The 13,236-nt window shown below is 40.7% G+C and overlaps 2 protein-coding genes across 2 annotated transcripts; both read right to left on the bottom strand.

Annotated features, from left to right (window-relative positions):
* Positions 1–36: 36 nt before the first annotated feature.
* LOC311356428 (isocitrate dehydrogenase [NADP], mitochondrial-like) lies at positions 37–8,396 on the bottom strand. The gene is made up of 11 exons (XM_084476205.1): positions 8,120–8,396; positions 7,514–7,605; positions 6,589–6,754; positions 5,581–5,741; positions 5,341–5,484; positions 4,845–4,981; positions 4,446–4,597; positions 3,250–3,362; positions 2,553–2,650; positions 2,333–2,425; positions 37–1,879 (listed from the first exon to the last, which is right to left on the bottom strand). The coding sequence occupies exons 1-11, from the start codon at positions 8,250–8,252 to the stop codon at positions 1,795–1,797; spliced, it is 1,374 nt and encodes a 457-aa protein (XP_084332331.1). The 5' UTR covers positions 8,253–8,396; the 3' UTR covers positions 37–1,794.
* Positions 8,397–8,987: 591 nt separating this feature from the next.
* tmed3 (transmembrane p24 trafficking protein 3) lies at positions 8,988–11,750 on the bottom strand. The gene is made up of 3 exons (XM_084476176.1): positions 11,520–11,750; positions 10,835–11,080; positions 8,988–9,950 (listed from the first exon to the last, which is right to left on the bottom strand). Exons 1-3 carry the CDS (start codon positions 11,661–11,663, stop codon positions 9,723–9,725), a joined length of 618 nt encoding a protein of 205 aa, XP_084332302.1. The 5' UTR covers positions 11,664–11,750; the 3' UTR covers positions 8,988–9,722.
* Positions 11,751–13,236: the final 1,486 nt, after the last annotated feature.

Here is a 13,236-nt window from a genome sequence, read left to right as displayed (position 1 = left end):
ACTTTATCAAGAGTCAAAGCATTGGATGGAAGCAAATGCAATTACAAATACACATCTTTTATTGGGTGATATAACATTTTACAATTTAATGTTTTATTTATACTCAAAGCTAGGCTAGGAAATTGTCTGCATTTTCATCCATATTTGGATTAGTGTCAAATCATCCAAGACATTAACAATAAAGACTACTGATATATCCGTATTGATTTTCAATATTCATTATTATCTTCTGCATCATTAATTTGAGCATGGCTCTTATTTTGTCATGTTTAATTGGGTCTTCATGAGTCTCAGGTCGGACTGCTAGATCCCTGACTATAACCATGTCCTGTTTGGAAGAACAGACCCCACATGGTGCCAAATATGAAAACAAGTAACAAACATAGAAATCTGTCATGGATAATGCTCAGCTTGTTAAGGTAATTGAATAATAAGCACTGTAGTAAATAATTGAATCCCCAATCAGTTTGTTTCACCCCAATACCTTGCCAGCTGTGCTGTGTAAAAGGTCTCATTAAGGCTGAGCCATGTATTATGATTTTATCTCACTCTGGAAACCCCAGAAGCAAGAGGGTTCAATGTGGTCTCGGCTTTAACCAATCACCCTTTAAACATCAGCCAGCCAATCAATGTGGGCCGACCAGATGTGTTCCATGATTTAACTACTATGTCAGGGGTTTGATGGATATAGGGTATCTTAGACTAGGTGGAAATAACTCAATGTTTTTTTCTTATTGTATTGATTCAAATGGCCAATAGATTCCACAGCACATCAATTTGCTAGCAGTTGTGAGATTTCAGAACAAAGTGACACTATAAAGTTAATTACAGAAAGTAGTTTTACAATGCTTGCCTCCAATAAATTACCAAGGATTAGTAGGCCCTACGATCAGTAGGCCTACGCTATAGGATTGGGAAATTATATTCACGATGCCCATCAAATTATAAAAGGCAGAAGAGTCTGGGACCCTAACTAGCACAAACTGTTCCAACATCATCTATGGTGATGACCATGATGTGATGTAACAAACCATATCCATCACTAACAAAGTCTCTCGGACGCCCTCTGCTGGCAAGTTGGATAACATTTTCCCTGTGTGTTTATTTGACAACAAGGTGTTTGACAACAAGGAAACGATATGTTATGACCATTAATGACTTAATTGGGCTTATCAAGTAAGATGTGTATTGGTACAATATAGAATACAGGTAGTTTAAATTACAGATGCTAAGATTTACAGTACAATAATAAAAACACAATTTGTCATCGTTATAACAAATTAAATATTACCTTTACTTATTTTTTCAGACTGGTCTATATAGAAAAGCATTCCAGTGTGTAGCAATAAGTTATACACAGATGCAAAGGCAATACAAAGGCAATTGTGTATAGCAATTGGAGAGTAGGGGTACAGATATCACATGATGTAAAAGTGCTAAAGCCCGTTGCACACCACAACTCAATTGAGAGCAGAGGCTCTTGTCTTCACACTGGAGGCCTACCCACGTGGACGTTCCATCTAGAGCATTTCAATTGATCAGCTGATCCAGTCCGGAAAATACATGCTCTTCGCTCCGCTCTGCAATCCACCTCCACTCCAAACCGTGTGCGTGGGCTCATTGATTAACACGGGTGGAAAAGGGATGCTCTCTCAGCTTGAGCTGTAGTGTGAAACAACCTTAACATGGCACAAAAGTAATGTTTTCCTTCTTGAAATTGGCGAGAAATGACCAACCCAAGGGCCATAAACATTACAAAAGGAGGTGTCTGTCTGAGCGGGGCTCTCTGGTGCTTCACTTCCCCAGAGCCTTGTCCAGGTGGGTCCTGATGTTGTCCAGGAAGTCTGAGGTGGTCACGTAGTGTTGGTTCAACTTGCAGCTGGGAAGACACAGCGTTGGGATTATTACAGAACACAAATCTAACCCTATCCCACACTGAAATATGACCACCAAAACCACAGGCCCCTAAATTCCAAACACTAACATTCCAAACACTACCTTTAACCCTGAGCCAAAACTCTACAAAACAAAAATCGAAGTCCCAATTCCTAATCCCCAACCTTCAAACTCCAAACCATAAACCAAAAAACACCACCCATATCCAACAATCTAGCCCAAGCCGTTTCATGTGCTCATTAAAAACATCACTTACACATTAATATCACAACATGGAATGGAACATGGTATTCACCCCACCTACAACGCATCTCATTAATTATATCTATCCATCTCTATCTCTGGATATAGATTACATTTAGATTACACATACATATATTACACATACACAGAGTGTACAATATATATGATCAGAAAACACATGGTGAAAACGTACTTGGCCAAACCATGGATGCAGCCGGCCAGGTCCTTGGTCATCACGCCTCTCTCCACAGTCTCCACACAGACCCTCTCCAGAGTCTGACAGAACCTACAGGTCAACAGACAGCAGGGCACCATGACCACCAGCACGGAGCCTCGCAGGGTGACAGGGTGAAGGGAGGGATGGTGAGGTGGATCCTGTGATGTAGTAGTTAATATGTAGAAGTGTGTATTACTTGATCAGATCTTGGTTTCCGTCCAGTTTGCCTCTGTGCTCCAGTCCTCTGGTCCAAGCGAATATGCTGGCAATTGGGTTGGTGCTCGTTGGTTTGCCCTAAATACAGAAGAAAGAAATGTTGTGCATTATAACTGTAACCAATCACTTTATGCTGGTTATTCTTATAGTAATGAAACATTTGTAGACCACTCTCTCATCTTAACCATACTGTCTACAAACAAGCATTGTACACATGACTCTACATGGTTTTATGTGTCATAATCCACCATTAGTTTCACAACATTGAGCATACACAATTACATGACAGCTATCCATCCAATGGTCCATATAGAATACATTTTTCCTCTTTTGGTGATGATCACATAATACTTTGGTAAATATTCATAAAGGATGGTAGTAACAAGTCATTTCATACTCTTTATGCAAACATAATGAGTGTGATGTTAGGCTCATATCCAGCGCATCTGATAACACCATGAGCGCACACATTACTTAATGTGTGCCTGTTAAATAACACACTACTTCAATCTTACACCATGCAACACTTTCTTCTGAACCTAGGGTTAGGGTCAGTGCTAGAGGGTAGGATAAAAGTTAGGGTTAAATGTCGGGGTTAAAGGTTAGGGTTTAGTTGTTAGGTTCAGGCTCAGGGTATAGGTTTAGTGGTAAGGCTCAGGGTGTAGGCGTGGTCTTACCAGCTGGTGTTCTCGGTAGTGTCTGGTCACGGTGCCGTGGGCTGCCTCCGCCTCGATGGTCTTCCCGTCGGGACAAACCAGTACTGACGTCATCATACCCAGAGAGCCGAAGCCTGAACACACACACACACACACACACACACACACACACACACACACACACACACACACACACACACACACAGAGTAAGTAGTTACAGTAGGTTCAAGATGGGATGGCATGTTTTTGTGTCTTTTTGGATATTTAAAGAAAATGTAAATTGTTTAACATTGCCCCCTAATGGCGAGCTGAATAAGCAATAAGTCATCAAGGCACTATTGAGGCACTAAGTGCCATAAATCAACACGAAAGTTAGCATGAACACACACAGAGCATTTGAGTATAACCAATTGGTCTTTCAAATCAAAGTATTGAGCCATTTGGATGCTTGCTTTGCACCCTTACTCTTTCCTTTGATAACTCATTTATTTGGGAATTGGGTTTTGGGTTTGGGAACACAAACAAATAACCCGACTTGCTGCCGCATTCCAAATGTTCATTAGAAGCACTAAAGCAAGAACCAGCAACTGGCACCCGCAAATAATTAAGGTGTGGGGAAAGTATAAAGTATCAAAGTAAAGACTGTTTTCATGTTGTGAAATTATAAAGCAAATTTATGTCAAGACCATATTCCCCTTGTGATGCAAATGCATCACAAGGGGAATACACAACATGATATGCCAGCGCTACTTGCGGCGTGCTGATTGAAAACCTTGTGCATCCTCAGCAACCTCAGCATGTGCCTTGAGCAGTCTGTCACACATCATACATCTTGATGTGTGACAGACAGCCTCATGCTGATTGGTGCCAGGGTGCCTACATAGCATTTCCCTTTATGACCTAATTGCACAATGTAATGTAACTACATTTGTTCGCTTTTTTAGAGTTATAGTTAAAGAGAGTTAGAGTTAAAAATAAAAATGGAATAATAAAAAATAAATACATGCATGCTGCTATGTAACTGTGCCTGTATGCCTGCGTTTCTGAACAACTTTTTGGAACCGTGACGATATCTTTAATTCCTTTGTTCATATTAAACCTCAGAGTGGCACCAGTTGTCAAAGAACTGCAAATCTGCATGGTTCTAACAAACTACCAGTTTTCCTGCTTGTATTGCGATCTTAGGAGGAAACAGGCACGAGAGCTGAACACCTACCCTGAGCCAAGATGTCCGACTGCACGTCTCCGTCGTAGTTCTTGCAGGCCCAGACGAAGCCCCCGGATGACTTCAGCATCTGGGCCACCATGTCGTCGATGAGCCGATGCTCGTACCAGATCTTCAGCCCGTCAAACTCTGGCTTGTAGTTGCTGGGAAAGGGAGGAAGATTATATTCATGAAACTAAGGATGTTGAACACAACCTCATGGAGGAAGACTATGTAAATACAACCAACAACCAAAAAGCTTGTCATTTCGACCTACGTTTTTGTGTATTTCTCACACATATCTACCACGACAAAAATGTAGATTAAGAAAATGAGATTTCTCAAGCCATGTCCTGAACCTGTATACTGGACCCAGAACAGGTTGATCCATTTCCTCAAACCATGTCTTACTTCTCGAAGACTTCCTGGAAGATGTCTTTGAAGCGGCCGTCGTAGGCCTTCAGGATGGTGTTCTTGGTGCTCATGTAGAGGGGCCACTTCTTCTGGATGGCGTACTGGAAGCAGCTGTGAGCGAACCCAGTGATGGACTACGCACACAGCCACAGTCAGAAAGACACACAGAGACACTTTAAGAGCCAGACCCAGTGCGACTTCAGGTGCTTCGACGCTCCACGCATTCGAAGGCAAAGACTGTGAAGTCCCCAGAACAGAACAGGAACGTCAGATTCAATGGACATTAAGATTGGGGCCTTGAGTCTTTTTTCTCTCATGAGACGTTATTAAATAGGCCCCCGCAACCCTCAGCAGGCAAAACAAATTCTGAACTGATTTGGAAAATATTAGGGGAAATTACTGCTGGGAGAAAGTGTGTACAAAGTGCAGGTGGATAAAAGGTAACAGTGGGCTTAGGAGAATGATCCTGATTCAATAATCCGGTGGTGCTGACCTCGTCAGTGTTGTACATTCCCATTCCACAGCCTCCTGAGGGGAAGTCGTACACCTCCCACTCCTTCTCCTTCTCTCCGTCCGCGGGGATGAAAATCATCTTGAACTTGCCGGGCTTGTCAATGATGAAGTCCGTGGCCTTGTACTGAGACAAGAGGATCAAGAGATTCCATCAGAATTGCATTTGATCGAATTTAGACGTTTTTGTGTTGCCCTTTAAACTCTGGGGTACATTTAATACCTGATCCCCAAACGCATGTCTGCCAATGGTGATTGGTTGCGTCCAACCAGGAACCAGACGGGGGATGTTCTTGCAGATGATTGGCTCACGGAACACGGTGCCGCCCAGGATGTTCCGGATGGTTCCGTTTGGGCTCTTCCACATCTTCTTCAGATTGAACTCTGGGGACGTCAGGAACATCCAGATGGAAGACTTACATACAGACTAACATGCAGAGCTGGCTTATTGACATCAGTCATGACACGTACATTACTAAAATGTATATTAACATATTCAGGTAGTGCACAAGGGATTAATCTGGCACATTATTTGTCTATCATTGGAGTTATATTGGAATAATAACTACATAACCAAAATAACTAATGATGACTCACTAACTAATGCTAGCCTCATGCCATACTACACTACAAACTAAAGTTACCATTCTGACATTGAATGTTGTATTTTTGAAGATAGAGAGAGACTTTAGTATATAATCAGTATGTATGTGTGTGTGTGTGTGTGTGTGTGAGTCAGAAATATCAGTTATCATGGTAACCAGAACTATGGGTCCATAAGCAACATTCTATAACTCCAAGGCGTGTCTGGATGCCAAAGAGGGTAGGGTGGGTTGACGGTGTGACCTAGTAAGGTAAACATAACTCTGAACCCTACAGGTTTATAAGCACACCGGGTGACATATAAACAGTATATAGTCAAATCGGGTATATAGAGTCATATGAAGTAAATTCTATTTGTATTGCCCTTAATCACAATAACAGCCAGAAGGACCTCATTTGATGACACCCCCCTAACCTCAAAGGCCACTCCCTTAATTATCAAGGAAGCAACCTTGAAGGTACGTAGAGTGAGGGATGGTTCGGAGTGCAACGGGTGCCTTAATGGACAGACATAATGGCAGCATAACGACCTCGACAGTAGAAGCCTAATTCAATGATTGAGGCGGTGGAACATGAGTAGTGTCTGTGGTGGTGCTGGCTAGGCAGCTAGCTGCGGCCCGGGTCCTACCCTCCACCCTGGCCTCGTCAGGGGTGATGGTGGCGCATTTGATCGCCACGTTGTACTTCATGGTGGCCAGGGCAGAGTCCACAGTCACCTGGTCCGCGGTCTGGTCGCGGAAGGGCAGACCCAGGTCAAAGTACTTGAGCTCCACCTCCACATTGGATAGGATGAGCTGTGTTCAGGGAGAAGCAGCATGATTTAAAAAGCAGAGGGAGGATTTAGCACCACTTCCAGTAGTAGCAAAATTACAACACACACTGTGACCCACATTACAGTCCTAGACTTTATTAGCCACTGGTCAAATAGATTTTTGTTTAAATAGACACATTTACAATCATATCAAAAAGATATATGGATATTTTTTTATAAATATATTAAAATGATGTTTAGTGTTTAGTTTAGTGGCTTATATTATTATTTATATGGCTTGTTATTATTAAAAAAAATATATATTGCTTTGTCCATTCCATCATGTTAACCATTGTTATATTTTCCATTGATGTTTTGAGTTAGTTTGTGTTTGCTAAATAAACACACTGGTAGCATTAACCAGCGTTGCAGACTTTTTCTTTCCACTGTTTCCCACTGATTCCCTGCTTTTTGCACAAGTAATTGTGTACAAAGGGTTCCTTTTCTTTGTTTGCATATGAGGTGGTCCGGGAAAGGTCTTTGTGACCATTTGACCATAGTGCTACACCTCATTTAAATGGTTGGGAACCACTACTCTAGTAAGTGCAGTGCTGTTATTAATACCCCATCTAAATGTTAGCCTCTGTGACACGATTTTATTACATTCTGATAACAAAGTCCAGTAGGCTGCACCGAGACAATTGCACCCTTTATTCACCCGGTAATAAAAAGGTTCCAACGGACATACTAGTCCATAAAACGCTGAACAAATAATAACCGAGTAATAATAGTAAGACGGTACCTTCTCTTTGATGAACTCCCAGATGATGCGGGTCATTTCGTCTCCGTCCATCTCCACCACAGGGCTGTTCACCAGGATACGCTTGGTGGCATCTGCAACCAGACACAAACACGCAATTGCTGTGGATATTCCAAAACATCTGTTATTGTTGTTGTCATTAATAGGAAATTGGTGCAGGACCACCTCAGCTTGGTACTGTGGTGTGGTTGAACTCCTCTGCCACCAAACATTCAACAAGGCCCATTTGAACTATCTTGAAATAACAGTGTGACGCAAGAGGAGGTCGGTGGATATTTGGATATTGGATATAGTGGATATTTATTTAGCTACCTACCTGTTACACATATCCTGTTTACTGTAAGCAGTACCTTTCACACACCATGACCTTTCACCACACCATAGCACTTTGCATTTATTTAGATTCAACACCTCCCTCTATGATTCTCCCATATCTTTTATTTTTGATATGAAAAATCATGTCCCTTTTCTGTCTTTAGTAACAATGTGTGGGCTTTATTGTGGTTGCATTGTTAACATAGAGATTGCATAACATCAAGCACCAGATTAAAAACACACCGGCTACACGTCGTATTAATGACGACTCACAGTTTCGGTTCTGCTGCTGGTTTTGGTTGCCGGTCCCGGTAGACGCCAGCAGCACAGCAGGACTTCTGCTGCACAGAGCGGTGGTGGTCGCAGCTCTGGAGACGGAGGCCAGACATCTGATGTACCCTGCCATGTCGGACAGTTTATGCAGACACCTTTACCTTCTGCGATGACGGTATGAATGAAAGCAGACAGAGAGCGCGGTAAACGAGTGACTACGTGTTGTACGTTCCGAACGGTGTCTGTCTACGCGGAAACTACTTGCGACCAATCACAAGGGTACGAGTATAAATGGGATTTCGACATCCAGGGGAAGTTTGTCCTCCGTTGGAAGCACGCAGCTTGCAGCCGCGGACCCACGTACCAACACCCACGAACACGCGCTGGTTGACTGACAGGTTTTTCTCCTACCTGAACTATTTTTGATTCAATTAATAATTATGAAATTTAATTTGTATTCGAAATGAATTAAAATGGAAGAAATACGTTTTGTGTACTAGGTAATAGTATTATTATTATAAACAATAATGTAATCAATAATCTGGTATTTTGGGTTGAACTTATTGTGTATGAGAAACAACCAATACTTCTGTTGTAGTCCATACTCATTCACGGTCACGGAACGTAAAATCAATTTTTGTTAAATGGTTCACCATTTCCCTGCTACCAAATGCCTTTATATTCACATCTAATCATTGGCGAAGACCTGTACTTGGCTATTAACTGTTCTGGTACTATGGTAACACTTTAACACACACAAGAATGTGGTGTGCCAGAAAATTGACTTTCACATTATACTCTGTGTAACATGACAGAATAGGCCTACTGATGTTTTATAGAAGCAACCCCAGCGAAGTCAGTGCAATGTAAAAATCAACCATTTAATGTCATACATCCAACGGTTCGGCACCCTGTTGGCACGTAACAGCGTCAGTAAACCACCACATGTTTATTTGAAATCAACAAAGAAGACATTACAATTGAACTATCAAATCGCTTAAGGCACTGCATTATCTGTCTCAGAACGAAGACTCTGAACGAAGGAAAATATAGAAAAAAACCGACAACACGACGGAGAGGAGGGACAACTGCGAAGACCTAACAATTAAGTACATAAATTAAATAATTAAAACAAACAAATGAGCAACAACACAACGCATCATATACCATTATCTGGAATTATCATATAAAGATCTCAACAAATATAAGTCCATTTATTATGTAAATAACGAGTTTTCTCAAGTACTTCCAGAAAATAAACCAAAACAATATTTATTTCTGCTGTGCTGGAAGACGTCATTTTCAACACAACTGTAAGTGGTCTTCATTTAAATAAAAAAACGATTTCTATTGACCTACTTATGAAGTATTTCTACTTGACATTTTACTTCTATATATCAGCCGTATAATATGCACTCTACTCAAATCAACTCACGGATGTGTTGAAAAAAATCTATCCTGCTTGGTTTTGGACCTGTGAGGACTGCATTGAGGACCTCAGTGAGGACTGCATTGAGGACCTGAGCGAGGACCACATGGAGGACCACATTGAGGACCTCTGGGGCCAGACACGTGCATCATTTGAACCATAATGTTGTTTTCCCTAAGTGCCGACGCTGCCCTTCTTGTCGCTGAAGAAGCTTCGCAGCATGAGCACCTGGCCCAGGCTGACGGCGAACAGCAGTGCCGTCTCGCCCACCGACCAGTAGTTGATGCGCTCGTGGATGTCCTCCGCGCGGATGCGGTCGTGCGCCTCCCGCAGGCGGTAGCGCGTCTGGGACTCGGACACCACCTTCAGGATCTCGTGGATGGAGAGGCACGTGGACTCCAGCTGCGCACGGAGATTAAAGCAAACGCAAAAAAGGTTTGACCGAGTGGATCACCTCTGAAATGTCTCTTTTGCCTCTGAAATGTCAGTTGAGATATGAGGTATACAAAGGTAACAATCTATAATTGACAAACATTCAAATTACTAAGAGGGAAATGACAAAATATAATACAGATTTGTATCTGAAACGTGATATTCTGTATTTCTCTGAATTATCCACAAACAAATATAAAGGAACAAGGAAGTAAACATCTTATAGTGTGGAGAGAACATGAATCATCACATTCGCCACATAACTCAGGGGTGAGTAAAATCAGATGGCCCAGTCTGTGAACATGTTTTCCCCAATTCAGTCTTACTTGCCTTCAATTGCTTGAAATCCAAGGTATTCAAAATAAGAAAAGTTGCATAGTCATAATAGTAGCTGAGCTTAAGTTAACTGCACATATTAACAACACCAAAAGATTTGAATGTGATCACATAAAAAGTATGTCACTATCTCAAGGCTATAAAGGGTATATCGCCATCTGGTGGCGTTAATATATATCACACCAGAGTTAATTCATAACATTCATAACCCTTTGGGAACTGTGGAATGCTGTACTTTATCATGCATAACTAGGATTGGTAGTATAATATCAACAATAGTTACAAGTACCAGATACTCAACCAATACTAACCTTAGTACTTGTTTGATATTGTACCAGTACTACCCAAAGAACGTTATATATTGAGCCCAGCTGTTGCCCGAGTACTTCTTATATGTATTGAGCCTGTATGAATATATATACTTGTTATATGTATTACCCCCACTACTAACCAAAGTAGTCTTGTTATATGTATTGATGCAGTACTAATCGAAGTACTTGGTGTATGTATTCACTAACCTGAGTCAGTGCTGTTGCTCGGTTCATCACCGGGAGGAGAGGTCTCTCATCGCCGGTTCTGATGTCCAGGTACACTATTTTATGGGAGAATGTGGAGAACTCGTTGCTGAAGCAGACTTGGTAGGCACCCCCCATGGCAGTGGTGTGAGAGAAGCTGTCATACTGCTTCTTTCGCTCATGATACAAGACGTTGTGCAGTGGATCTGTCACAAAGCAGTCCACATCATAGTTCCCACCTGCAATCACCTGGGGACACATAAGAATGTGTGTGTGTTATATCAGATGACAGAGTTGAGCTTATTCACAAGTAGGCCTAACAACGCCTAAAAACGAACACAAACACTACTAGTATTGTGTAAGTCGATATATTATCCGTATTTATTTTCTCTCTTTGTAGCCTACTACACTTTATAGCTCACTATAGCTTCCCGTCCGGGATTATTGAAGAGTGGTATTAAATTACAAAGCATATTATTAGCAATATATGCTTATTTATTTTAAATAATAAGCTTTCAAGTTATGAGAGCCACTGGTAAAAGCAGTGCAACGTTTTCGTAATTTCCTCATTCAACACGGGCGGTAACCTTAGGATATAAAGGATGTCTGTCTTTAAAAATAGCTCAATAAGTACAGCATCAAACAATCACAATTGTATGTAAAAATATGTCGTTGAAAAGCAACTTACTTGGAAGTCTATGTCAAACTTAACACCGTTCTCTATATCCTCGTAAAAACATTGTTTATCATTGTCAGGCAACTCAAAAGTAACCTCTGTGCTCCAAACAAGGATCACATTAAGGATTAAACAGCAAACCCCAAAGTAATGCATGTTAAATGATTCAAAAAGTAAACTCAGATATCCAGCAGGATACTAATACATTTCAGTCTGCGTGACAGCTTAGAGAGGAGCACTACAGCGCTACTACTGACGTGGCACAAGGAGGGACAACCACTTCCGGGGCACGCATTCAATAATAAGTTTGTGTCGTACTCCAAAAGCTACACTTGTCGTACTCTTGCCACACTTTATTCAGATATAATCTCAATGTTTCAATACAATGAATAACATCCATCAATAAATGCAAATAAAGTATTATTTAAACAATTTAGGACCGTTAAATTGACAGTAAAGTTGTCCCGTTGCCATGGCAACGTTTGTAGTTATTGTAGACGAAACCCCCGGATGAAAATTTTTTCAGATTTCAATTATTTTCATTTAGAAATAAATATTTCGTCTTATTAACTTCCTTCTTTGAAGACCTAAAGGTTTATTCCAAATCCTGTTTGGTGGATTTATTTTTTGTAGAATAAAAAACTTAATAATAATAATATAATATGTGTTGCTTAATAGGGTTAGTTTATACTTAATTTACACATAGGCCTATTTTGAATTGATTTACCAGTTTAACCACAAATCTGTGATAGCGGTCTCTTATTTTCTTTAAATGGATCACTTCACAATCCAGTTCCTTTCATTAAGTTTTGGTCAAGTCCTGTCAGGTTATTTATAGGGAACTTTTAGAAGACAATTAGTGTTGTCCATTTTTTGTTTAACATCTTTGTTCCCTAATCTCTGACATTAAAAACATTTGGTGTCAAAACCATGACATGGAGGGCCAATAATACCTGTAGAAGCTACATTTTCCCCTAAACACAGCCCAAACACCCCCAATTACACCCAAACACCCACGCACACACACACACACACACACACACACACACACACACACACACACACACACACACACACACACACACACACACACACACACACAAACACATTTGTATTCACTCATATGTGTAAAAGTTTGCATGGGGCTATGATGCCAAACTGGTTTGGTATGTATTTTAATAGGCCCTCTAGCAGATGCTAGCATTCAGTTACCGGTTAAAGACAAACCCTCACAAAGACCGCTCTACTACTAACTATAACAAAGATGTGTAAGATCTAACCCTAATCAAACTAGAACTAGCTGTTGTTTTATTTGGTGTGTATTTCTATTCGACGGAGCTGTAACCTTCAAAACCTAGCCCTAATCAATTCTGTGTGTGATGTTGAAAAGAATTTCCCGCAAATGGGGGATAAAATAGATAAAAACACTTCCCAGATTCCCGAAAGAGAAATTTGAGAAGTGTAGGTTCATATAATACCTCAACGTTTGGTTGTAGTGTACCTATTCAATTAAGTAAAACTAATCAAATAAGAAAACACAAAAGAAGAAATTTGTTTCAACCTGTTTTTATTCTTCAGGCAGTGCATGCTGTATAACCAAATAAACTGGATACACATACTATAATTGCTGACTATGTCACAATTCTAACATTATTGACTGGATACCGAGCACCTGACATTGTCTTGTTGTAAAACGTTCTGAAATTCTTAGATTGTGTCAGAGAAATAC

This window comes from Micromesistius poutassou (genome assembly GCF_964030765.1).
Source record: "Micromesistius poutassou genome assembly, chromosome: 12".
NCBI classification, from domain to species: Eukaryota; Metazoa; Chordata; class Actinopteri; order Gadiformes; family Gadidae; genus Micromesistius; species Micromesistius poutassou.
The sequence above is the reverse complement of the archived record's forward strand: the minus strand, read 5'-3'. Positions and strand labels throughout refer to the sequence as shown.